The sequence below is a fragment of the Mobula hypostoma genome, chromosome 4 (genome assembly GCF_963921235.1).
Source record: "Mobula hypostoma chromosome 4, sMobHyp1.1, whole genome shotgun sequence".
Taxonomy (NCBI): Eukaryota; Metazoa; Chordata; class Chondrichthyes; order Myliobatiformes; family Myliobatidae; genus Mobula; species Mobula hypostoma.
The window spans coordinates 170,398,340-170,426,086 of NC_086100.1; the positions used below are offsets into that span (position 1 = coordinate 170,398,340).

The 27,747-nt window shown below is 48.4% G+C and overlaps 1 protein-coding gene across 1 annotated transcript in view; it reads right to left on the reverse strand.

Annotated features, from left to right (window-relative positions):
• Nucleotides 1-26,615, reverse strand: part of ark2ca (arkadia (RNF111) C-terminal like ring finger ubiquitin ligase 2Ca) — a 39,057-nt gene extending 12,442 nt beyond the window's left edge. Inside the window, 5 exon segments of the mRNA XM_063047332.1 lie at nt 10,339-10,465; nt 14,123-14,242; nt 18,699-18,972; nt 26,473-26,555; nt 26,557-26,615. Coding sequence (XP_062903402.1) covers nt 10,339-10,465; nt 14,123-14,242; nt 18,699-18,972; nt 26,473-26,555; nt 26,557-26,615 — 663 coding nt within the window.
• Between the last annotated feature and the right edge of the window lie 1,132 nt (nt 26,616-27,747).

Consider the following 27,747-nt stretch of genomic DNA (forward strand, 5'->3'; position numbering starts at 1 on the left):
ACTGTTGTGCCTTTTTCACCACACAGCCGGTATGTACAGACCACGTGAGATCCTTGATGATGTTTACACTGAGGAACTTAAGGCTGTTCACCCTCTCAACACCAGATCCATTGATGTCTATAGGGGCTAGCCTGTCTCCATTCCTCCTGTAATCCACAACCAGCTCCTTTGTTTTTGCGACATTGAGGGAGAGGTTGTTTTCTTGACACCACTGTGTCAGAGAGATGACTCCTTTCCTGTAGGCTGCCTCATTATTGTTTGAGATTAGGCCAATCAGTGTAGTGTTGTCAGCAAATTTAATTAGCAGATTGGAGCTGTGGGTGAAGACACATTCATGGGTATACAGAGAGTAAGGGAGGGGGCTTAGGACACAACCCTGAGGGGCACCTGTGTTGAGGGTCAGAGGGGCAGAGGTGAGGGAGCCCACTCTTACCACCTGCTGGTGATCTGACAAGAAGTCCAGGATCCAGCTGCACAAGGCAGGGTGAAGGCCGAGGTTTCTGAGTTTCTTGTTGAGCCTGGAGAGAATTATGGTGTTGAATGCTGAACTGTAGTCCAAGAACAGTATTCTCACAGAGCATCCCTCTTCTCTAGATGTGTAAGGACGGTATGTAGAGCTGTGGCTATTGCATCATCTGTCGATTGGTTGTGTCGGTAGGCAAATTGTAGGGGGTCCAGTGTGGGTGGTAACATGCTGCAGATGTTGTCCTTGACAAGCCTCTCAAAGCAGTTGCTTATTATAGAGGTGAGTGTGACAGGACGCCAGTCGTTCAGGCCTGTTACCTTGGTCTTTTTAGGTACCGGAACAATGATGGACGTTTTGAAACAGGAGGGCACTCTACACTGGGAGAGGGAGAGATTAAAAATGTCTGTAAACACACCTACCAGTTGTAAAGTAGGCCAATGTTTCCAACTGGGGGCATCTGAGGGCCGGGACTTCCACCTCAACTGACGTTCTGCTGACTCAGCCCAGAGTAAAAATTAAACCCTTCAGCTCACGGTCAGTGTGGCTCAGTTACGAACTGGCCTTACCAGTATGTCCGTCAGGAAAGGTGCAGCAACCAGAGAGTCTGAGGGAACCTGCCTCAGGGCACCACGCTAGCATCAAGGTTGGCACGATGGTATTACACCTCGGGGTGCTGGGGTAGTGGGGTTCAGAGTTCAATTCCATCACTGTCTGTAAGAAGTTTGTATCTCCTCCTCATGAGCAGATCGGTTCCTCCCACACTCCAAAGACGGACCAGTTGGTAGGTTAATTGGTCATTGTAAGTTGTCCCGTGATTAGGTTAGGGTTAAATAGGTGTGTTGCTGGGCAACGCAGCTCATTGGGCTGGAAAGGCCTGTGCCACGCTGAACCTCGAAACAAATGATGTGAATAGATTGAGTGTGCTTATGGAAGCATTTCACGTTACTATTACTTGGTGCCATAATGATGAGGTGACGATCATAGAACATAAAAATAAATCAGGAGCAGGAACAAGGCCAGACTGTCCCTGAAATCTGCTGCACCCATCAGGCACAAGGGTGAACCCATCCTCCCCTCAATACCACCTTCCCACATCTCCCCCCTCCCCTCAATACCACCTTCCCACCTCCCCCCATCCTCCCCTCAATACCACCTTACCACATCTCCCCCCTCCCCTCAATACCACCTTACCAGCTCTCTCCTCATCCTCCCCTCAATACCACCTTCCCACCTCTCCCCCATCCTCCCCTCAATACCACCTTCCCAGCTCTCTCCCCATCCTCCCCTCAATACCACCTTCCCACCTCTCTCCCCATCCTCCCCTCAATACCACCTTCCCACCTCTCTCCCCATCCTCCCCTCAATACCACCTTCCCACCTCTCCCCAACCTCCCCTCAATACCACCTTCCCACCTCTCCCCAACCTCCCCTCAATACCACCTTACCACATCTCCCCCCTCCCCTCAATACCACCTTCCCAGCTCTCTCCCCATCCTCCCCTCAATACCACCTTCCCACCTCTCTCCCCATCTTCCCCTCAATACCACCTTCCCACATCTCCCCCTCCCCTCAATACCACCTTCCCACATCTCCCCCCTCCCCTCAATACCACCTTCCCAGCTCTCTCCCCATCCTCCCCTCAATACCACCTTCCCACCTCTCTCCCCATCTTCCCCTCAATACCACCTTCCCACATCTCCCCCTCCCCTCAATACCACCTTCCCACATCTCCCCCCTCCCCTCAATACTACCTTCCCAGCTCTCTCCCCATCCTCCCCTCAATACCACCTTCCCACCTCTCTCCCCATCTTCCCCTCAATACCACCTTCCCACATCTCCCCCTCCCCTCAATACCACCTTCCCACATCTCCCCCCTCCCCTCAATACCACCTTCCCAGCTCTCTCCCCATCCTCCCCTCAATAGCACCTTCCCACCTCACCACATCCTCCCCTCAATAGCACCTTCCTACCTCTCTCCCTATCCTCCACTCAATACCACCTTCCCACCTCTCCCCAACCTCCCCTCAATACTACCTTCTCACCTCCCCCATCCTCCCCTCAATACCACCTTCCCACCTCCCCCCATCCTCTCCTCAATACCACCTTCCCACCTCTCCCCATCCTCCCCTCAATACCACCTTCCCACCTCTCTCCTCATCCTCCCCTCAATACCACCTTCCCACCTGTCTCTCCATCCACTCAATACCAACTTCCCACCTCCCCCCATCCTCCCCTCAATACCACCTTCCCACCTCTCTCCCCATCCTCCCCTCAATACCACCTTCACACCTCTCTCCTCATCCTCCCCTCAATACCACCTTCCCACCTCTCGCCATCCTCCCCTCAATACTACCTTCCCAATTGTCTCCCCATCCTCCCCTCAATACCACCTTCCCACCTCTCCCCATCCTCCACTCAATACCACCTTCCCACCTCTCCCCATCCTCCCCTCAATACTACCTTCCCAATTGTCTCCCCATCCTCCCCTCAATACCACCTTCCCACCTCTCCCCATCCTCCACTCAATACCACCTTCCCACCTCTCCCCCATCCTCCCCTCAATACCACCTTCCCATCTCCGCCCATCCTCCCCTCAATAGCACCTTCCCACCTCTCCCCATCCTCCCCTCAATACCACCTTTCCACCTCTCTCCCCATCCTCCCCTCAATACCACCTTCCCACCTCTCTCCTCATCCTCCCCTCAATACTACCTTCCCAATTGTCTCCCCATCCTCCCCTCAATACCACCTTCCCACCTCTCCCCATCCTCCACTCAATACCACCTTCCCACCTCTCCCCCATCCTCCCCTCAATACCACCTTCCCATCTCCGCCCATCCTCCCCTCAATAGCACCTTCCCACCTCCCCCCATCCTCCCCTCAATACCACCTTTCCCACCTCTCTCCCCATCCTCCCCTCAATACCACCTTCCCACCTCTCTCCTCATCCTCCCCTCAATACCACCTTCCCACCTCTCCCCATCCTCCCCTCAATACTACCTTCCCACTTCTCTCCCCATCCTCCCCTCAATACCACCTTCCCACCTCTCCCCATCCTCCCCTCAATACCACCTTCACCTCTCCTCCCATCTTCCCCTCAATACCACCTTCCCACCTCTCCCCATCCTCCCCTCAATACCACCTTCCCACCTCTCCCCATCCTCCACTCAATACAACCTTCCCACCTCTCCTCATCCTCCACTCAATACCACCTTCCCACCTCTCCTCATCCTCCACTCAATACCACCTTCCCACCTCTCTCCTCATACTCCCCTCAATACCACCTTCCCACCTCTCCCCATCCTCCCCTCAATACCACCTTCCCACCTCTCCCCATCCTCCCCTCAATACCACCTTCCCACCTCTCCCCATCCTCCCCTCAATACCATCTTCCCACCTCTCCACATCCTCCCCTCAATACCACCTTCCCACCTCTCCCCCATCCTCCCCTCAATACCACCTTCCCATCTCCGCCCATCCTCCCCTCAATAGCACCTTCCCACCTCACCACATCCTCCCCTCAATAGCACCTTCCTACCTCTCTCCCTATCCTCCCCTCAATACCACCTTCCCACCTCTCCCCAACCTCCCCTCAATACTACCTTCCCACCTCCCCCATCCTCCCCTCAATACCACCTTCCCACCTCCCCCATCCTCTCCTCAATACCAGCTTCCCACCTCTCTCCCCATCCTCCCCTCAATACCACCTTCCCACCTCTCTCCTCATCCTCCCCTCAATACCACCTTCCCACCTCTCCCCATCCTCCCCTCAATACTACCTTCCCACTTGTCTCCCCATCCTCCCCTCAATACCACCTTCCCACCTCTCCCCATCCTCCACTCAATACCACCTTCCCACCTCTCCCCCATCCTCCCCTCAATACCACCTTCCCATCTCCGCCCATCCTCCCCTCAATAGCACCTTCCCAGCTCTCTCCCCATCCTCCCCTCAATACCACCTTCCCACCTCTCTCCCCATCCTCCCCTCAATACCACCTTCCCACCTCTCTCCCCATCCTCCCCTCAATACCAGCTTCCCACCTCTCCCCAACCTCCCCTCAATACCACCTTCCCACCTCTCCCCAACCTCCCCTCAATACCACCTTACCACATCTCCCCCCTCCCCTCAATACCACCTTCCCAGCTCTCTCCCCATCCTCCCCTCAATACCACCTTCCCACCTCTCTCCCCATCTTCCCCTCAATACCACCTTCCCACATCTCCCCCTCCCCTCATTACCACCTTCCCACATCTCCCCCCTCCCCTCAATACCACCTTCCCAGCTCTCTCCCCATCCTCCCCTCAATACCACCTTCCCACCTCTCTCCCCATCTTCCCCTCAATACCACCTTCCCACATCTCCCCCTCCCCTCAATACCACCTTCCCACATCTCCCCCCTCCCCTCAATACCACCTTCCCAGCTCTCTCCCCATCCTCCCCTCAATACCACCTTCCCACCTCTCTCCCCATCTTCCCCTCAATACCACCTTCCCACATCTCCCCCTCCCCTCAATACCACCTTCCCACATCTCCCCCTTCCCCTCAATACCACCTTCCCAGCTCTCTCCCCATCCTCCCCTCAATACCACCTTCCCACCTCTCTCCCCATCTTCCCCTCAATACCACATTCCCACATCTCCCCCTCCCCTCAATACCACCTTCCCACATCTCCCCCCTCCCCTCAATACCACCTTCCCAGCTCTCTCCCCATCCTCCCCTCAATAGCACCTTCCCACCTCACCACATCCTCCCCTCAATAGCACCTTCCTACCTCTCTCCCGATCCTCCCCTCAATACCACCTTCCCACCTCTCCCCAACCTCCCCTCAATACTACCTTCTCACCTCCCCCATCCTCCCCTCAATACCACCTTCCCACCTCCCCCCATCCTCTCCTCAATACCACCTTCCCACCTCTCCCCATCCTCCCCTCAATACCACCTTCCCACCTCTCTCCTCATCCTCCCCTCAATACCACCTTCCCACCTGTCTCTCCATCCACTCAATACCAACTTCCCACCTCCCCCATCCTCCCCTCAATACCACCTTCCCACCTCTCTCCCCATCCTCCCCTCAATACCACCTTCCCACCTCTCTCCTCATCCTCCCCTCAATACCACCTTCCCACCTCTCCCCATCCTCCCCTCAATACTACCTTCCCAATTGTCTCCCCATCCTCCCCTCAATACCACCTTCCCACCTCTCCCCATCCTCCACTCAATACCACCTTCCCACCTCTCCCCCATCCTCCCCTCAATACCACCTTCCCATCTCCGCCCATCCTCCCCTCAATAGCACCTTCCCACCTCCCCCCATCCTCCCCTCAATACCACCTTTCCACCTCTCTCCCCATCCTCCCCTCAATACCACCTTCCCACCTCTCTCCTCATCCTCCCCTCAATACCACCTTCCCACCTCTCCCCATCCTCCCCTCAATACTACCTTCCCACTTCTCTCCCCATCCTCCCCTCAATACCACCTTCCCACCTCTCCCCATCCTCCCCTCAATACCACCTTCACCTCTCCTCCCATCTTCCCCTCAATACCACCTTCCCACCTCTCCCCATCCTCCCCTCAATACCACCTTCCCACCTCTCCCCATCCTCCACTCAATACAACCTTCCCACCTCTCCTCATCCTCCACTCAATACCACCTTACCACATCTCCCCCCTCCCCTCAATACCACCTTCCCAGCTCTCTCCCCATCCTCCCCTCAATACCACCTCCCACCTCTCTCCCCATCTTCCCCTCAATACCACCTTCCCACATCTCCCCCTCCCCTCAATACCACCTTCCCACATCTCCCCCCTCCCCTCAATACCACCTTCCCAGCTCTCTCCCCATCCTCCCCTCAATACCACCTTCCCACCTCTCTCCCCATCTTCCCCTCAATACCACCTTCCCACATCTCCCCCTCCCCTCAATACCACCTTCCCACATCTCCCCCCTCCCCTCAATACCACCTTCCCACATCTCCCCCCTCCCCTCAATACCACCTTCCCAGCTCTCTCCCCATCCTCCCCTCAATACCACCTTCCCACCTCTCTCCCCATCTTCCCCTCAATACCACCTTCCCACATCTCCCCCTCCCCTCAATACCACCTTCCCACATCTCCCCCCTCCCCTCAATACCACCTTCCCAGCTCTCTCCCCATCCTCCCCTCAATAGCACCTTCCCACCTCACCACATCCTCCCCTCAATAGCACCTTCCTACCTCTCTCCCTATCCTCCCCTCAATACCACCTTCCCACCTCTCCCCAACCTCCCCTCAATACTACCTTCTCACCTCCCCCATCCTCCCCTCAATACCACCTTCCCACCTCCCCCCATCCTCTCCTCAATACCACCTTCCCACCTCTCCCCATCCTCCCCTCAATACCACCTTCCCACCTCTCTCCTCATCCTCCCCTCAATACCACCTTCCCACCTGTCTCTCCATCCACTCAATACCAACTTCCCACCTCCCCCCATCCTCCCCTCAATACCACCTTCCCACCTCTCTCCCCATCCTCCCCTCAATACCACCTTCACACCTCTCTCCTCATCCTCCCCTCAATACCACCTTCCCACCTCTCCCCATCCTCCCCTCAATACTACCTTCCCAATTGTCTCCCCATCCTCCCCTCAATACCACCTTCCCACCTCTCCCCATCCTCCACTCAATACCACCTTCCCACCTCTCCCCCATCCTCCCCTCAATACCACCTTCCCATCTCCGCCCATCCTCCCAATAGCACCTTCCCACCTCCCCCCATCCTCCCCTCAATACCACCTTTCCACCTCTCTCCCCATCCTCCCCTCAGTACCACCTTCCCACCTCTCTCCTCATCCTCCCCTCAATACCACCTTCCCACCTCTCCCCATCCTCCCCTCAATACTACCTTCCCACTTCTCTCCCCATCCTCCCCTCAATACCACCTTCCCACCTCTCCCCATCCTCCCCTCAATACCACCTTCACCTCTCCTCCCATCTTCCCCTCAATACCACCTTCCCACCTCTCCCCATCCTCCCCTCAATACCACCTTCCCACCTCTCCCCATCCTCCACTCAATACAACCTTCCCACCTCTCCTCATCCTCCACTCAATACCACCTTCCCACCTCTCCTCATCCTCCACTCAATACCACCTTCCCACCTCTCTCCTCATACTCCCCTCAATACCACCTTCCCACCTCTCCCCATCCTCCCCTCAATACCACCTTCCCACCTCTCCCCATCCTCCCCTCAATACCACCTTCACACCTCTCCCCATACTCCCCTCAATACCATCTTCCCACCTCTCCACATCCTCCCCTCAATACCACCTTCCCACCTCTCCCCCATCCTCCCCTCAATACCACCTTCCCATCTCCGCCCATCCTCCCCTCAATAGCACCTTCCCACCTCACCACATCCTCCCCTCAATAGCACCTTCCTACCTCTCTCCCTATCCTCCCCTCAATACCACCTTCCCACCTCTCCCCAACCTCCCCTCAATACTACCTTCCCACCTCCCCCATCCTCCCCTCAATACCACCTTCCCACCTCCCCCATCCTCTCCTCAATACCAGCTTCCCACCTCTCTCCCCATCCTCCACTCAATACCACCTTCCCACCTCTCCCCCATCCTCCCCTCAATACCACCTTCCCATCTCCGCCCATCCTCCCCTCAATAGCACCTTCCCACCTCCCCCCATCCTCCCCTCAATACCACCTTCCCACCTCTCTCCCCATCCTCCCCTCAATACCACCTTCCCACCTCTCTCCTCATCCTCCCCTCAATACCACCTTCCCACCTCTCCCCATCCTCCCCTCAATACTACCTTCCCACTTCTCTCCCCATCCTCCCCTCAATACCACCTTCCCACCTCTCCCCATCCTCCACTCAATATCACCTTCCCACCTCTCTCCCCATCCTCCCCCAATACCACCTTCCCACCTCTCCCCATCCTCCCCTCAATACCACCTTCACCTCTCCTCCCATCTTCCCCTCAATACCACCTTCCCACCTCTCCCCATCCTCCACTCAATACAACCTTCCCACCTCTCCCCATCCTCCCCTCAATACCACCTTCCCACCTCTCCCCATCCTCCCCTCAATACCACCTTCCCACCTCTCTCCCCAACCTCCCCTCAATACCACCTTCCCATCTCTCTCCCCATCCTCCCCTCAATACCACCTTCCCACCTCTCTCCCCAACCTCCCTCAATACCACCTTCCCACCTCTCCCCCATCCTCCCCTCAATACCACCTTCCCACCTCTCCCCATCCTCCCCTCAATACCACCTTCCCACCTCTCTCCCCATCCTCCCCTCAATACCACCTTCCCACCTCTCCCCCCATCCTCCCCTCAATACCACCTTCCCACCTCCCCCCCATCCTCCCCTCAATACCACCTTCCCATCTCTGCTCATCCTCCCCTCAATACCACCTTCCCACCTCCCGCCATCCTCCCCTCAATACCACCTTCCCACCTCTCCCCCATCCTCCCCTCAATACCACCTTCCCACCTCTCCCCCATCCTCCCCTCAATACCACCTTCCCACTTCTCTCCCCATCCTCCCTTCAATACCACCTTCCTACCTCTCCCCCATCCTCCCCTCAATACCACCTTCCCACCTCTCCCCCATCCTCCCCTCAATACCATCTTCCCACCTCTCTCCCCATCCTCCCTTCAATACCACCTTCCCACCTCTGCTCATCTCCCCTCAATACCACCTTCCCACTTCTCTCCCCATCCTCCCCTCAATTCCACCTTCCCACCTCTCTCCCCATCCTCCCCTCAATACCGCCTTCCCACCTCTCCCCCATCCTCCCCTCAATACCACCTTCCCACCTCTCTTCCCATCTTCCCCTCAATACCACCTTCCCACCTCTCCTCATCTCCCCTCAATACCACCTTCCCACTTCTCTCCCCATCCTCCCCTCAATTCCACCTTCCCACCTCTCTCCCCATCCTCCCCTCAATACCACCTTCCCACCTCTCTCCCCATACCCTCATAGTTTAAATGCCTCTTTACCTCTGCCTTGAATGTATTTAATGGACTCACCTCCACAACTCCCTAACCCCGAGTGAAGAACTTTGTTCTCCTCGTCAGAGCAATGGAGCAGAAAAGAGGCCCTTCAGTCCATCTTGTCCATGCTGACCCAGATCCCACCTAAACTAGTCTTGTTTGCCCACATTTGGCCCTCATCCCCCAATCCCTCCGATTCATATATTTATCCGAGTATCTCTTAAATGTTGCATCTGCCACAACTAATTTCTCCAGCAGCTCATTCCAAACACTCCTCGCTCTCTCCAAGAAGACATCCCTCAGGTGCCTTCTAAATCATTCCGCTCTCTCCTCACATGTGTACTTTAGTTTTGGTTCTTTCCCTGGGGACAAGATGGCTGTGTGATTACAGTACTCTATCCATGCCCCTCCCCCATGATTTTAAGCACCTCCATAAGCACTCCATGGAATAAATCCCTAGTCTGCCCAACCTCACCCTATAACTCAGGGCCTCGGTCCCTGACAACATCTCCACCTGAGATGAAAAGCCCCTTATTCTCAGACTCCCGAGTCCTAGAAACTCCCACAAGGGGAAACACACTCTCAACGTCCACCTTTCCAAGTCCTGCACTTTCACCTTCTCACACTTCGATACCCCAATGAGTACAGCGCTAATCTGCTGAACCTTTCTTCACGTGCCAAGCCCTCATCCCAAGAATCAACTGAATGAACCTTCTCTCCAATCTTTATTTAAACAGGGATTCTGAAATTGTACATTGTTCTCCAGTATTCTTTAAGTTGCATTAACACTCCTCTCATTTGGTATTTCCCTTCCCCTTTGCAATAAAAGCCAGTGTTCTATTAGTTTTCTGAAGGTAGATCAGCAAACGCACTTACCACTGAGCTGGAAGATATACTTCTGGATATGTGATGTATCCTAGGCGTTGCTAAGTAATGGTGCAGACGGTGCACTGGAAGGAGCTGGTACTGAACGTGGGGTATTCCAGCCTCTGCACTGACGTCCCTTCAAAACAGAGAAACAGCAAACACATAACTGCGTGTTTCCCAAAAAACTCCAATTCTAAAAAGCAACTTTTTCCAGGTTAAGCATGAGGCTATCTACACTCATCATAGGCACCCATTAGTCTCGTCAGACCATGGATTTGCACCTTGGAAGGTTTCCAGGGTGCAGGTCTGGGCGAGGTTGTATGGAAGACCGGCAGTTGCCCATGCTGCAAGTCTCCCCTCTCCACGCCACCGATGTTGTCCAAGGGAAGGGCATTAGGACCCATACAGCTTGGCACCAGTGTCATCGCAGAGCAATGTGTGATTAAGTGCCTTGCTCGAGGACACAACATGCTGCCTCAGCTGAGGCTCGAACTAGCGACTTTCAGGTCACTAGACCGACGCCTTAACCACTTGGCCACGCGCCAACACATCTACACTCAGCGGCACTTTATTAGGTACACCTGTACACCTGCTTGTTAATGGAAATATCTAATCAGCCAATCATGTGACAGCAACTCAATGCACAAAAGAATGCACACATGGTCAAAAGGTTCAGTTGTTGTTCAGACCAAATATCAGAACAGGGAAAAAAATGTGATCTAAGTGACTTTGACCATGGAATCACAAACATGTGGAAATCTGCAGATGCTGGAAATTCGAACAACACACACAAAATTCTGGAGGAACTCGGCTGGCCAGGCAGCATCCTATGGAAAAGAGTAAACAGTCGATGTTTCAGGCCGAGGCGCTTCATCAGGACTGGAGAAAAAGGTGAAGTCTTAAAGATGAGAGTAACTCAAATAATCATGCATTACAACAGTGGTGTGCAGAGGAACATCTCTAAACGCACAACAGATTGAACTTTGAAGTGGATGAGCCACAGCAGCAGAAATCCACAAACATACACTCAGTGGCCACATTTATTTTTGGTACAGGAGGTAGCCAATAAGGTGGCCACTGAATGTATTCCACTCTCTGTGCGTTAAGCAGAGAAACGTGGAAACAGGAATAAACTATTTAACCCCTGGAGGCTATTGCACCATTCAAATGAGATCATGGCTATTCTATAACCTAACTCCCTGCAGCTGTTTTTTCTAAATATTTTTGTTACCATAGGTAACAAAAATCCACCAATCTCGGAGTTTAAATTAATAATTGACCTGGTATCCATTATGAAAGAGAATTCCAGATCTCTATGTCCCTCTGCAAGTAGAAACACCTTCTTACTAACTGCAGCAGGAATGGTTTGTTTCATTTTAACTCTGCCCCCTCATCCTGTGGGAATTGTTTCTTTGCATCTACCTTAACATAAAGCCAGGCATAGTCATTGAGCAGTACAGCACGACAGCACAGAAACAGGCCTGCGTAGGTCATGCCAGCCTGAATTTTCTACCTAGTCCATGTTCCTGCTCCCAGACAATATCCTTCCAAATGCCTCTCATCTGTGTCGCTACCCAAACTTCTCTTAAATGTTGCAATTGAACTTGCAAACCATTTCCCACTGGCAGCTCGTTCCACACTCGCACCACTCTGTGAGTAAAGAAGATCTCCCGCAGATTCCTCCTAAATTTTTCACCTTTCACTCTAAACTATGAGCTCCAGCTAAGGTTTCCAAAGGGAAACGCCTGCAAGGGGATGCAGATTCACCAGGATGCTGAGGGGAAAAAAGCCTGCAAGCCTTCAGTTTATCTGTACCCTGCAATATTTTGTATGCCTCTATAAAATCCTTCTAATTTCCCTTTGATCCATTGAATAAAGTCCTAACCTTCTCAACTTTTCCCAATAACTCAGATCCTCTCATGGGAACTTCAGAGGCCCATGAACAACTTGAGTCTGGATCAACTTGAACCAAAATCCTTGGATGCTGAACTGAAAGTCTGAGTTTGTCCCTGCTTTCTTTATATTCCTTAAGGGTGTGTTTGATTTCATCTTCCTGAACATATTTATGCTTCCTTTTTCTTTTTGGCCAAATTTACAACATTTCTCATTGTGTTTCATCAGTGGTGCAGTGAGATGCAGCAATGGTGAAAAAATGGCCAACTAATCCCAAGTCAGGACTTAGCGTGTGAATCAGAGGGGAACCTACAGGTGCTGGTGTTGCCACCCACCTTTTGTCCAGTACTTTTGGTGAATGACTTTTTAAGAAGTGCTCTCAGACTAGTTTGGGCATGTAACTGCTGTGTCTTTGTAGCTGACAAACACTGAAGCTAGTGGTAGGATCGAATGCCGAGGTGTGGGAAATGGGATGCCAAGCAAGTGGGTGTCCTTGTCCAACGCCACACCTCTGTTTCTCGCTGCCTCCATATATTCACCAGTTAGTGCTTTAGATACACTTTCCTAATTGGGTCCAGATTTGTTGATGTTGTAATCCATCTGTCACTGTTTTTTTTTCATTCATTGAATTGATCGCCATCCCTTTGTAGATCAATGCTTTGTGATTGAGAAGATGCATGTTTGGTGCCTGCAAAGGTCTAGTATTGTCCCATTGCTCCAGAAAGGGGATTTCCAGTCCATTCCCAAAACTATTCCAGTTTCTACCCCTTCCGTGCACCATTTCCCTCACAGAAATATTACCTGTGGCTTTCTCTTGTCTTTCCAGAACACCACATTGGACATTTATCCTTTATCCAGATTTCAAGGCAAATATAGAAATGGAATGGGCTTTCAATTTATCACAGTTCATTTATCAATAAAGCTTCAAAAATGCAAATTTATGGCAACACACACAACACGGTCCTGCTGAAGGGTCTCAGCCTGAAACATCAACTGTACTTTTTTTCCATAGATGCTGCCTGACCTGCTGAGTTCCTCCAGCATTTTGTGTGTGTTGCTTTGATTTCCAGCATCTGCAGATTTTCTCTTAAATGTAAATTTATACTACTTTCTATTGCCAGAGTAACTTGCAGTACTTCTCCTAATACGCTCTTTTCTCACTCGCTGTTAACAATAAACTAACAAAGCTAAATTTACTTAATGGTTTTTCACTTAAAAACTTACTTTTCTGATTAAATTTACTTACCTTGTTTTCCCTTGTCCTGATCTCTCACTTTACTTTTTAGTTAATACCCAGATTTAGCTTATTAATTCAAATAAACTTCCAAGGCCATCTCTCAGAAGACTCTTCTGCAGCCTGACAAGCTTGAGATGTCTGTTATCCCTCAGTTTTCTCCCCTTTGATATGAAGGATCAGTCTGAACGCAAGTTTATTATCAAAGTGACTATATGCCACCATATACTCTCCTGAGATTCATTCTCTTCATACTGAAGTTCTCCAATCTAGGAAGCATCCTGGTGAATCTTCACCTTCTCCAGCACAATCACAATCTTCCTATAATGCAGCAACCAGAACTGCACAAGTATGACCTAACCGGTGTTTGTAAAGTTGTGACAATCTCCCAACTCTTATACACTATGTCCCTATCTATGAAGATACCTTCTCCAACATCCTATCGACCAATGTTCTAGGATCCCAAGGTGCCTCCGTACAGCAACATTTCTGGTTAACATATATGTCCTCCCCTTATTTGACGACTTACACTGCAAAGACGACAGAAAAGTAATTACAACTTGATGTAGTGTCAGGTCTTATTCACCTATTCCTGAGGCAGAACTAATGTATGATACCACTGACACCTTAGCAAAAGCAAACCACTGAGGATTTCCCAGCACTTACCATTCAGTGCCTTCAGTCAGGTATCCGGTCTGCGTTCCCACTCCCGAAGCAGAATGGTTGGTGAAGTCATAGGCCGGCCGAAGGCGGTGAGGGTAAGGAGGTGCCCTTTCCTGTGCCCGCCTGCAAAATGACATGATGAAGCTACTGCAGATTGGGCCAATCCCTACATTTACTGAGAGTCACAGGTTGCCTGCACTACTCTACAGGTTTGGCCCCTCGTACAGTTCTGAACCCAAGTCTCCAGTGTACTTAAGTGTGATATAGGGGGACATCTCAGTGAAGACAGCTGGCTTGACTCAGACACCGAGACCCTGCCTCACTGTCGAGGGAAATCTATCAGGCGTGTGGCTGGAATGTGCTGCCTCGGGTGGCTGGTGGGAGTGACAGATATACTGGGGACTTTTAACAGATGTTTGGGTAGGTACATGAATGCAAGGAAAATAGGGGATATGGACATTGTGTAGGCAGAAGAGATTAGTTAGTTAGATTATTAATTTAATTGGTCCAGAACAACATTGTCAAGTCAAGTCACTTTTTATTGCCATTTCAACCATAACTGCTGGTACAGAACATAGTAAAAATGAGACGTTTTCCAGGACCATGGTGCTACATGAAACAATACAAAAGCTACACTGAACTACGAAAGAGAAAACACAAAAACTACGCTAGACTACAGTCCTATCCAGAGCTGCACAAAGTGCACAAAACAGTACAGGCACTACAATAAATAATAATAAATAAGAAACAAGACAGTAGGCACAATAGGTTGATGTCAGTCCAGGCTCTGGGTATTGAGGAGTCTGATGGCTTGGGGGAGGGAACTGTTACATAGTCTGGTCGTGAGAGCCTAAATGCTTCGGTGTCTTTTAGTCAACTAGCTTTAGCTTACACGTGACATAATTAAACAGGGGCAATCTTCAGGAAGATACTTTAATGCAGTAAGATAACCTGAGATTGCACTGTGAATTGTACCAAACTGACCTGAGGTTTTACTGTCCACTATTTGTATTAATCAGTATTATCAGAGAGAGAAATTTCAAATCAGCATGTTAAGGTGCTACTACTTACTATTCCATAGAATAATTTCTGGGCCATGGGATGTACTTCTAAATATTAATTTTGTATCATATGACAAATGAAATTAGAATCAGAGTAAATACCTTAAATTTCATTGGGATTCTAATTTCATTTCATGAAAACTTAATTTATTAAAATCTTAACATTCGTCCCACAACATGAGAGAGTAAAAATCTTTGCATTATGACTCTGTTGCAATGTACAGAAATGTGAATTTAAAAGTCTAATGGCTTGTAGAAAGAAGCTGTCCCGAAGCTGGTTGGTCGTTGCGTTAATGCTGCGGTACCGTCTGCCAGACGGAAGCAGCTGAAACAGTTTATGGCTGGGGTGACTGGTGTCCCTGGTGATCTTCCAGGCTTTCTTCAAGTACCTGCTGCTGTAAATGTCCTCAGTGGAGGGAAGTTCACGTCCACTGAAACACTGGGCTGTCCGTACCACCATCTACAATGCCCAGTGATCAAGGCTGGTGCAGTTCCTGTACCAGGCAGTGATACAGCCAGTCAGGATGCTCTCAATGGTGCCCCTATAGAAGGTCTTGAGGATTTGGAGGCCCATGCCAAACTTCTTCAGTTGCCTGAGGTGGAAGAGAGGCTGTTGTTGCTGCAAAGTCAATGTGTACAGTCCACATGTGATCTTCTGTGATGTGTATACCAAGAAACTTGAAACTACTCACCCTCTCAACTGCAGATCCATCAATATTGACCAGGGCAAACCTGTCTCCGCTCCTCCTGTAATCCACGACCAGCTCTTTTGTTCTTTGGATATTGAGGGAGAGGTTGTTATCCTGGTATCACTGTGTCAGGGTGTCAGCTTCTCCTCTGTCGACTGTCTCATCACTGCTAGAAGTAAGGCCGATCAAAGTTGTGTCATCTGTGAATTTGATTAGCAGATTGGAGCTGCGTGTGGCAGCACAGTCGTGGGTGTAAAGGGGGTAGGGGAGGGGACTCAGGACACAACCCTGGAGGGCACCTGAGTTGAGGGTCAGAGGGGCAGTGGTGAGGGAGCCCATCCTTACCACCTGTCGGTGATCTGACAAGAAGTCCGGGATCCAGCTGCAGAAGGTGGGGTGCAGGCCAAGGTCTCTGAGCTTCCTGTCAAGCCTGGGGGGAATTATGGTGTTGAATGCCGAACTGTAGTCCAAGAACAGCATTCTCACATAAGCATCCTTCTCCAGGTGTGTGAGGACAGTGTGTAGAGCTATGGCTATTGCATCATCTGTTGATCGGTTCCATCGGTAGGTGAATTGCAGGGGGTCCACTTTGGGTGGTAACATGCTGCAGACGTAGTCCTTGACCAGCCTCTCAGAGCATTTGCTTATAACTGAGGTGGGTGGGTGCGATAGGGCGCCAATCATTCAGGCATGCAACCTTGGTTTTCTTAGGTACAGGGACAATGTTGCACAATTTGAAACAGGAGGGCACTACACACTGGGAGGGGGAGAGATTAACAATGTCCATAAACAACCCAGCCGGCTGTTCCACACACACTTTGAGGACCCACCCTGGGATACCATCCGGCCCACTGCCTTGCGGCTGTTGACCCTTTGGAATGTTCACCACTCTCTGGCTAAAGAAATTCCTCCTCATCTCAGTTCTAAAAGGATGCAAATCTATTCTGAGGCTGTATGCACATTTCTTAGACTCTCCCACCATAGGAAACATCCTCTCCACATCCACTCTATCAAGGCCTTTCACCATTCAATAGGATTCAATTAGGTCACCCCACATTTTTCAGAATTCTAGTGAATACAGGCAAAGAGTCATCAAACACTCTTCCTATGACTAGCCATTCAATCCTGTAATCATTTCTGCGAACCTCCTCTGAGCCCTCACAAGTTTCAGCACATCCTTTCTAAGATAAGGGGCCCAAAATTTCTCTCAATACTCAAGGGAGGGCTCATCAGTGCTTTATAAAGTCTCAACATTATGTCCTTGTTTTTATGTTCTAGTCCTCTTGAAATGAATGCGAACATTGTATTTGTCATCCTCACCACAAACTCAACCTGCAAATTAACCTTTAGGGAATCCTGCACAAGGACTCCCAAGCCCCTTTGCACCTCAGGTTTTTGTATTTTACTTTCCATTAGAAAATAGTCTACCTTTTATTTCTTTTACCAAAGTGCATGACCATATACTTCCCAACAGTATTCCATCTGCCACTTCTTTGTCCATTCTCCTAATCTACCTAACTCTTTCTGTAGTCTCTCCACTTCCTCAAAACTATCTGTCCCTCCACCTATCTTCATATCATCTGCAAACTTCGCAACATAAAAACATAAGAAATAGGAGCAGGAGTAGGCCATCTGGCCCACTGAGCCTGCTCCACCATTCAGTAAGATCATGGCTGATCTGGCCATGAACTCATCTCCACCTGCCTGCCTTTCCCCCCTAACCCTTAATTCCCCTACTATGCAAAAATCAACCTTGTCTTAAATATATGTATTGAGGTAGCCTCCCCTGCTTCATTGGGCAGAGAATTCCACAGATTCACCACTCTTTGAGAAAAGCAGTTCTCCTCATCTCAGTCCTAAATTTACTCCCTTGAACCTTGAGGCTATGTCCCCTAGTTCTAGTCACACCCATCAGTGGAAACAACTTTCCTGCCTCTATCTTATCTATCCCTTTCATAATTTTATATGTTTCTATAAGATCTCCTCTCATTCTTCTGAATTCCAGCAAGTACAGTCCCAGGTGACTCAATCTCTCCTCATAGTCTAACCCCCTCATCTCTGGAATCAACCTGGCGAACCTCCTCTGCACCGCCTCCAAAGCCAGTATAGCCATCCTCAAGTATGGAGACCAGAACTGCACACAGTACACCAGGTGCGGCCTCACCAGTACCCTACACAGTTGCAGCATAACCTCCCTGCTCTTAAATTTAATCCCTCTGGCAACAAAGGCCAACATTCCATTTGCCTTCTTGACAGCCTGCTGCACCTACAAACCAACCTTTTGTGATTCGTGCACAAGCACTCCCAAGTCCCTCTGTACAGCAGCATGCTGCAATCAATTCCATCATCCACATCATTGACATAAAACGTAAAAAGATGCAGTCCCAACACAGACCCCTGGTCACTGGCAGCCAGTCAGAAAAGGCTCCCTTTATTCCCACCCTTTGCCTCCTGCCAATCAACCACTGAGTTATCCATGCTAGAATCTCTCCTGTAATACCATGGGCTCATAGCTTGTTAAGCAGCCTCACGTGTGGTACCTTGTCAAAGGCCTTCTGAAAGTCCAAGTACACTACATCCACTGAATACTTGCAGAATATTTAATTTCTGAGAACATCTATGACAATCCCAATTCTAGTTGGAATACTTGAGTGAGTCTGAGCTTTCTCAGCCTGAGTCAGTGTTACTGACTATCAGATCTGCTATTTGATCATGGTTAGATCAGTTCTAATTGCTGGGGGCAATACCGCATTCACTTCAGAGGAAGCTTGTACAGAATTCATACTTTAAAAGATGCAATGTTGCTGATTGTCAGTGAGTTTTACGTACCTGGGGAATGCCATCAGCCTTCCCTGCTGGTGCAGGAGGTACTGCTGGTGTAGCGGCTGAGATAAGAAGGCAGGCAGATCTTGGAACTGAGGGCTTGTCAAAGTCTGGTGCAGTGGCAGAGAAGAAGTGGAGGCCTGGTGCGATGAGGTCACCTGGGCACTCAGGGCTGGTTGTGACGAGACAGAGTAAGGTCGAGGAAACTCGTGCTGATGAGTGACGTGAAGCTGTCTGCAGGAAGTGGCTTGAGAAGACTGTGGCCTTGGAAAAGGTGGACCTGCAAAGATAAGAATGATCATTATTATGACTAATACAATAGCACAGGATTTGTAGGAGGTTCTGCAGAAGACCGTTGTGAAGGTGCGCAAGGTTAAAACGGAAGTTTGTGCTCTTCATCTTATTATTCTACCAAATTTGCAGATTGAGAGATCTTGGGTGAATGTTTAACACCCATCCTTCTCTGAATGCATTTCACTTGGCAGATCTACTTTCCTAGAAGAACCTCAATTCTGAAAGTTACCTCAGTGGACATTGGGGGTGGGACTGGAACTCACTGCCTCCCGAGTCCTGGCAAGTGACGCTAAACATGCCATGACTCAAGAAGTAAGGTCCATAGCTTTTACTTCATCCCCTTGTGCCTTCTGACCTACCTACAGTCAACTGATACACCAGGGGAACCCAGTGTACAATTCACTGAGCCTCTCCCTCTCCCTTCACAAAATCCATTGACTACTGGACCAGGATTAGCTGAAGATACATTGAATTTTTAAGACGACAAATCATTTGTCATCAGATTATCACTGGATCGATAATCTCGAAACACTGACTGATCAGTTTCGATTGTGATCAGCTTTGATCCCCTTATTAAAGAATGGCTTTGGAGAGGGTCTAGAGGAGGCTTACAAAAATTATCTTGGGAATGAAATGGTTAACATGTGAGGAGAGTTTGATGGCTCTGGGCCTGTACTTACTGAAGTTTAAAAGATTGAGGCAGATCTCATTGAAATCTATCAAATATTGAAAGGCTTAGATAAAGTAGATGTGGAGAGGTTGTTTCCAATAGTGGTGGAGTCTAGGACCAGAGGGCACAGCCTCAGAATACATGGACATCCCTTTAGAACAGAGATGAGGAGGAATTTCTTTAGCAGGGTTGGGGGGTTGTGAATCTGTGGAATTTATTGCCAAGACTGCTGTGGAGGCCAAGTCACTGGGCATATTTACAGTAGAGGTTGACGGGTTCTTGATTGGTAAGGGCATCAAAGGTTACGGGAGAAGGCAGGAGGATGGGGTTGAGAAGGAAAATAAATCAGCCATGATCGAATGGTGGAGCAGACTCGATGGGCTGAATGGCCTGATAAAAACTGCTCCTATGTCTTGTCTTTCTGCATCTTCTGCCTCTGAATAAACATCTAAAACAGTAGTCGGAAGGCTGAAGGAGCCGATATTTTGGATGCCCAGGTCTTGATACTGAATCTGATCAATGAAGAAGATAGCTTATTTAAACATTTAAGAAGAGCACCATTACAAAATGGCCTGTCAATGCATGATTGTATCTCACAAGAGTTAACCTGACATGTTTCCACACAATAGGTGTCAGCAGGTGCATCCAACCCAAGTGAATTTTAGTGCCATAGCAGTCCACAGTGAGAGGATAATTAGCCAGCCCAAGGTCTAATTTCCAATCTGCCCTCTAAATTCACTAACCAGCTACTTAAAGCTTTTCAACCTGTCTAAAAGAAGAAAACAGATAGAGGGAAGTTTGTGCTCGTCCTGATTAGTCCATGAGACATAGGTGCAGAATCAGCTCATTTGGCCCATCTGCACATCTTTTGTCATTTTTTATCTTTACCATCGCGTGCTAATCCCTACTCCCCTTGTCTTTCTGCAAGCCCAGACAGGATTCTTTTTGGATACCATCTCTGGTCCACTCTGATTTAATTCATCCCACTCAGTGCAGTAGCTGGAACACTCTAAATGTTTGCAGTGCTCCTGGGTGAAGCAGCCTGACTTCTGATCATTAGGAAGTCATTCCTGCTGGGATGTTCAGGACTCTCATTTATCTTTTATTTGCTATTCTTGCTATCAGATCAGGCAGTCAATTAGTATTCTAATTTAGTACAACTATAGGGAAGAAAGGTATGGAAATCAAGCCAGGGAACGCCTTCAGGTATGAATGAGCACAAGCAGAAAGCAAGGGCAGCTTCACGTTTGATTCATGGTTTAAATCACCAGTCAGTGTCCACTTTCATCATTCATGTTGAAACAATCCTTGGAGACCATGTTAGACCATAAGACAAAGGAGCAGAAGTCGGCCATTCAGCCCATCGAGTCTGCTCCGCCATTTTATCATGAGCTGATCCATTCTGCCATTTAGTCCCACTCCCCCGCCTTCTCACCATAACCTTTGATGCCCTGGCTACTCAGATACCTATCAATCTCTGCCTTAAATACACCGTGACTTGGCCTCCACTGCTGCCCGTGGCAACAAATTCCATAGATTCACCGCCCTCTGGCTAAAAAAATTTCTCCGCATTTCTGTTCTGAATGGGCGCTCTTCAATCCTTAAGTCATGCCCTCTCGTACTAGACTCCCCCATCATGGGAAACAACTTTGCCACATCCACTCTGTCCATGTTAGGGAACTGGACCTGCAGATCAACGACCTTCAGCTCATCCAGGAGAATGAGGAGATGATAGACAGGGGCTGCAGGGAGGTAGTCATCCCCAAATTGCAGGAGGCAGGTACCTGGTTGACTGTCAGGAGAGGAAAAGGGAAGAGATAGCCAATGCAGAATAGCCCCTGGTCATTCCCCTCAATAATAAGTATACTACTTTGGATACTGTTGGCTGGGGTGGGGGGAACATCCTACCCAGGGAGAGGTTGCAGCAAGCAGACCTCTAGCACTGAGTCTGGCTCTGTGGCTCAGAAGGAATAGTGGGGGTGGGAAGAAGGGGGAAGAAGAGGTAAGCTGTAGTGATAGGAGATTGGCTGGTTAGGGGAACAGAGAGGAGATTCTGTGGATGAGAACAGGATTCCCAGATGGTGTGTTGTCTCCCAGGTGCCAGGGTCAGGGATAACTCAGACCGAGTCCACAGCATTCCTAAGGTGAGCAGCCAGAGGTGGTACTCTATACAGGTACAGTACATAGGTACAGTACACAGTGATATGGGTAGGATGGGTGATGAGGTCCTGCAGTGTGAGTTCGGGGAATTAGGTGTCAAGTTAAAAGGGTTATGATGTCAGGACGGCTAAGTTCTAGTGAGGCCAGAAATAGAAGATCATACAGCTAAGAAATAGGAAGTCTTACAGGAAGAGGAAGATGATGTACGTAGCTAAGGAGCTGGTGCAAGAGGGAGGATTTCAGATTTTTGGATCATTTGACTTTCTTCCAGGGAAGGTGAGACCTGCAGAGTAGGGATGGTTTCACCTGAACTGGAGGGGGTCCAATATCCTAGCGGGAAGGTTTGCTAGTGCTGCGTGGTGGGGTTTAAACTAGAGCTGCAGGGGAATGGGAACCTGAGTGCCAAAACAGATAATGGAGTGGCTGTGGAGAAAGTTATTGTTAAGCCTACATACCAGGTCAGAAATCAAAAGGTGGGACTAATGTTCTGAGCTGCATATATTTCTGAGCAAGGAGGGTTGTAGGAAAGGCAGATGAGCTTAGGGCACGGATCGGCGTGTGGAATTATTACATTGTGAGACCTGATGGCAGTAGGAGCTGGACTGGCAGCTCACTGCTCTGGAGTTTCGCTGTTTCAGACGTGATAGAGCGGGAGGGTTTGTATTACCAGTCAGGGAAAATGTCACAGCAGTTCTCAGTCAGGACAGAATGGAGAGCTTGTCTAATAAGGTTTTATGGGTAGAACTGAGGAATAAGAAAGGTGTGACCACGTTAATGGGATTATATTATAGACCACCCAACGGTCTGCAGGATTTAAAAGAGCAAATTTGTAGAGAGAGTGCTGATTGTTGCAAGAAACATAACGTTGTGATAGTAAATGATTTTATCTTTCCACATATTGACTGGGACTCCCATACTAGATGTGTTCAGGAAAGTTTCCTTAATCAGTGCATACAAGTCCCAACTAGGGAGAGTGTGATACTAGATACCAGATCTCCTATTAGGGAATGAGACAGGGCAGGTGACAGAAGTTTGTGTAGGTGAAAACTTTGCATCTAATGATCATAATACCATTAGTTTCAAGGTAATTATGGAAAAGAATAGGTCTAGTCCTCAGGTTGAGATTCTAAACTGGAGAAAGGTCAATTTATATGCTATTCTGATGGTAGTTGGGGGTGTTGTGGGTAGTCTGGAGGGTCGTCAGAGGTTACAGCGTGACATTGATAGGATGCGGAACTGGGCTGAGCAGTAGCAGATGTTCAACCCAGATCAGTGTGAAGTGGTTCATTTTGGGAGGTCAACTTTGAAGACAGAATATAATAATGGTAAGATCCTTGGCAGTGTGGAGGATCTCAGAGATCTTGGGGTCCATGTCCATAGGACACTCAAAGCTGCTTCTCAGGTTGGCAGTGTTGTTGAGAAGGCATATGATGTGTCGGCATTCATCAATTAAGGGAGTGAGTCAAGAGCTGTGAGGTAATGTTAGAGCTACACAAGATCTTGGTCAGACCCCACTTGGAGTACTGTGTTCAGTTCTGGTCACCTCACTACAGGAAGGATGTGGATATTACAGAAAAAGTGCAGAGGAGCTTTACAAGGATGTTGCCTGGATTGGAGAGCATGCCTTATGAGAATAGGTTGAGTGAACTTGACCTTTTCTCCTTGGAGTGATGGAGGATGAGAGGTGACCTAACAGAGGTGTATAAGATGATGAGAGGCATTGATCATGTGGTTTTTCTCCCCAGGGCTGAAATGGCTAACAAGAGGGTGTTTTAAGGTGCTTGGAAGTAGGTACAAGGGTGATGTCAGAGGCAAGTTTTTCACACAGAGAGTGTGGAATGCACTGCCGGCAGTGGTGGTGGAGGCGGATACAATAGGGTCTTTTAAGAGACTCTTAGACAGGTGCATGGAGCTTAGAAGAATAGAGGACTATGTGGTAGGGAAATTCTAGGCAGTTTCTAGAGTAGGTTACATAGTTAGCACAACATTGTGGGCCAAAGGGCCTGTAATGTATTGCAGATTTCTACGTTTCTATGTATCAGAAAGAATCTGCTAAGTGTATAGAATTATAGTGGCAGAGGCTGATAGATGATTGATTGGTCAGGACATGAAGGGATGATGGAGACAGCAGCCAGAGAACTGGAAATGAATACCAATGAATTGATCCACTTGACCCGAAACAGGAGTGTGTGAGCCATGGCAGTCAGAGCTCAAACTGGGCACGGCACCTGATGATGATGATGATGATGATGATGATGAAGTGATATGGGGAGAATGCAGAAGTTTGGGGCTGAGAGGAAAATTGGATCAGCCATGATGAAATGGTGGAGCAGACTCAACGGGCCAAATGACCAAATGGCCTAATTAGGCCTTAAATGTATACTGAGATAGGTTGTTTTCTAGCAAAGATATACTTGGTAAGCAGGCAGTCTTCAAAAGTGAAATTTCGAGAGTAAAGAGTTTGTTTGTTCCTGTCAGAATAAAAGGCAAGGTTTAGGCAACTTTGGTTTTCAAGAGATTTTGAGGCACTGATTAAGAAAAAGGAGGTGTATAGCTGGTGTAAGAAACACCGGAGAACATTTAAGAAGGAAATTTCAGGAGTGCTAAAAGTAAACATGAGGATGCACTAGCAGACAAGGTGAAGGAGAATTCCAAGGGCTTCTACAGATATGTTAAGAGCAAAAGAATAGCAGGGGAAAGAATTGGTCCTCTGGAAGATCAGAGTGGTAATATATGAGCCGAAAGAGTTGGAAGAGATCTTAAATAGATATCTTGTTTCTGAGTTTACTCATGAGACAGACATAGAGTCCATAGATGAGAGGCAAAGCAGCAGTGAGCCCATGGACCCTGTACAGATTACAGAGGAGGAGATGTGTGCTGCCTTGAGGCAAATTAAAAGTCCATTGTTGTTTGTCATTTATCAGTGATCTGGATGATAATATGGTAAACTGGATCAGCAAATTTGCCAATGACACCAAGATTGCAGGCATAGTGAACAGCCAGGAAGACTATCAAAGTTTTCAGTGGGATTTCAGCCAGCTGGAAAAGTATGTTGAAAAATGGCGGACGGAATTCAATGCAGATAAGTGTGAGGTGTTTTGCTTTGGGAGGACCAATCAATCTTGCACGGTGAGTGGCAGGGCACTGAGGAGTGTGGTAGAACAGAGGGATCTGGGAATACAGATCCATAACTCCTTGAAACCGGCATCACGGGCAGACAGGGTCACAAAGAAAACTTTTGGCACATTGACCTTCATAAATCAATGTATTGAGTTCAGGAATTGAGATGTTCTGTTGAAATTGTATGTGACATTGGTGAGGCCTAATTTGGGGCACTGCATCCAGTTTTGGTCACCTACTTACAGGAAAGATGTAAATAAGATTGAAGGAGTGCAGAGAAAATTTACAAGGATGTTGCTGGAACTTGAGAACCTGAGTTGTAGGGAAAAGATAGGTTAGGACCTTATTCCCTCAAACAAAGAAGATTGAGAGGAGATTCGATAGAGATTTATGGAATTATGAGGGCTACATTTAGGGTAAGTGCAAGCAGGCTTTTTCCGGTGAGGTTGGGTGAGACTACAACTAAAGGTTAAGTTGTAACATGGGTTAAGGGTGAAAGGGAAAATGTTTAAGGGAAAGATGAGTGGGAACTTCTTCACTCAGGTTTGAGAGAGTGTGGAATGAGCTGCCAATGCAAGTGTGGATGAAGGGTCAATATCAACGTTTAGGAGAAATTTGGATAGGTACATGGATGAGTGGGGTATGGATGGCTGTGGTCTGTGTGCAGGTCAATGGGACTAGGCAGATTAATGGGTTGGCATAGACTAGATAGGCCAAAGGGCCTGTTTCTGTGCTGTAGTGTTCTATGACTAATACAAACATGGGTAAGGCTCCCTGAACTAAATCTCAGAACCTAATTTGCCTCAGAAATTAAACAAAAACAGGACATCAGATGGTGGAAGTCATGGAGGTCAATGGATTTTCAGAACTACATTGTCAAAAGCTGTCCGAGAGAGAATGTACGTCAGAAAAACAGTTCCACAGCTGGATTCCAAATAAGCATCAGTCTCAATCAGTGCAGAAACCACAATAATAATTCATTCCACCCGTCCTGCAAAAAGTGAAGCAGGCTGAGGGAAAACTGCAACAAAGAAAATAACATCAGATTAGCACCAGTCCATTAGTACATTAGTGCATTGAAGAGGCACAGCCTTGTAAACAGGACAGGTACCTCTGTGTCGAGAACAAAAGGGTTGTCTGTAGAACACCGTAAAGTACTTACACAGCACATTATATTCAATAAAGCTCTTATAACAAAGGTGTATTTTAATTCTGTCATTCTCAGCATTAGAAGGTAAATGAATTATGTAAATATTGTAACTTAGGATAAGACAAATAGACCAACAAAGTAAGATTTGTTTAACTTATATATATAGCAGGTTCAAAATAGATTGAACTAGAGACTGAAAGAGAATTATGTACCAAGATTTAAAGATTAATATTTCCTCACAAACTGAAACACAAAGAGCACCTGATCTGTGCTGCAGATTTTACATGAGAGATTCACAGCACTTAATTAGCAAAAATGAAAGCAAGCACTTGTCACTTAAAAAGGGAGAATACATTAAATCACTTTTTTCCCCCTGAAGGTAGTACCTCTGTTGCTCACAGACCCAAAAACTGGGAAGACGAGATATCCGACGTGCATCAGCACCATCCTGGCGTCTTTGTTGCCGCTGGCCGCTGAGACAGATGGCCCATGGAGCCGCTACTCTCCAATCCCCTATCCCTATATACATTCAAATGTGGAGCTGCGCCGGCAGCTGCCTCTCGTACAAAGAGCAGCAGGCCAATCGAGAGCCCTCATTATCCAGGGACTTTCTATCCCGTAGCGCTCCAGCCAGCCAATCGGGGGTTACTGACCCTATTGTACTCTCACCCCATCACACCCCTCCCCCAGGAATATACACAACTCTCTCTCCACCGCAGAGTGTACGGGAATAGGTCAGACTTGGTGTCCGAGTGCACGAGCGTGTGTGTGGAGAAGTTGGGTATATGTGTATAATTTGAAATGTCAGCTTTGCATCTCGTAACATTGGGAACATTATGAGTGATGTTTATGATCAAAAGGTGACACGTGTTATTTAGTGGTTGAAATGTAGCTACCACTCAGAGATGCATTTAAACATGTGTCTGTAAGTAACTCATTATAAAATTTCCGATGTTATACCATGTGCTTGGAGTACTGAGATTGGAACTAAACTTTGTACAACACTATAAACAGATGAAAACCAGCCACCGGTTTAACCTCTCTCTTCACTTGTACTTGTCCTGAGGTCAAAATTAAACTAAAGTGACTCTTCTCCTCTAATCCATGAAGTAAATTTAAAAATTTACTCCAAAGATCTAGAAAACTTACCTGGATGTTGCTGGGACTTGAGAACCTGAGTTATAGGGAAAGGTTGAATAGGTCAGGACTTTATTTCCTAGGGTGTAGAAGCATGAGGGGAGATTTGATGGAGTTATACAGAATTATGAGGGTGTGGATAGGTTTAATGTGAGCAGGCTTTTTTCCACTGCAGTTGAGTGAGAGGAGAACTAGAGGTCATGGGTCAAGGGTGAAAGGTGAAATGCTTAAGGGGAACTTAAGCATCAGAGGAAGGTGAGAGGGTGGAATGAGCCACCAGTGCAAGTTTGAATTCAACACTGAAGAGAAATTTGGATAGGTTATGGATAGGAGGGGTATGGAGGGTATAGTCTGAGGGTAGGTCAATGGAATGAGGCAGATTAATAGTTCGGCTTCAACTAGCTGAGCCAAAGGTCTTGTTTCTGTGTTATGGCATTCCATGAGTATATACCTGTAAGTACTCCAAGCCCAACAAATCCCAACGAAAGGTGTTTCTAACTCTGTCTGGATACGCATTGGCTGTA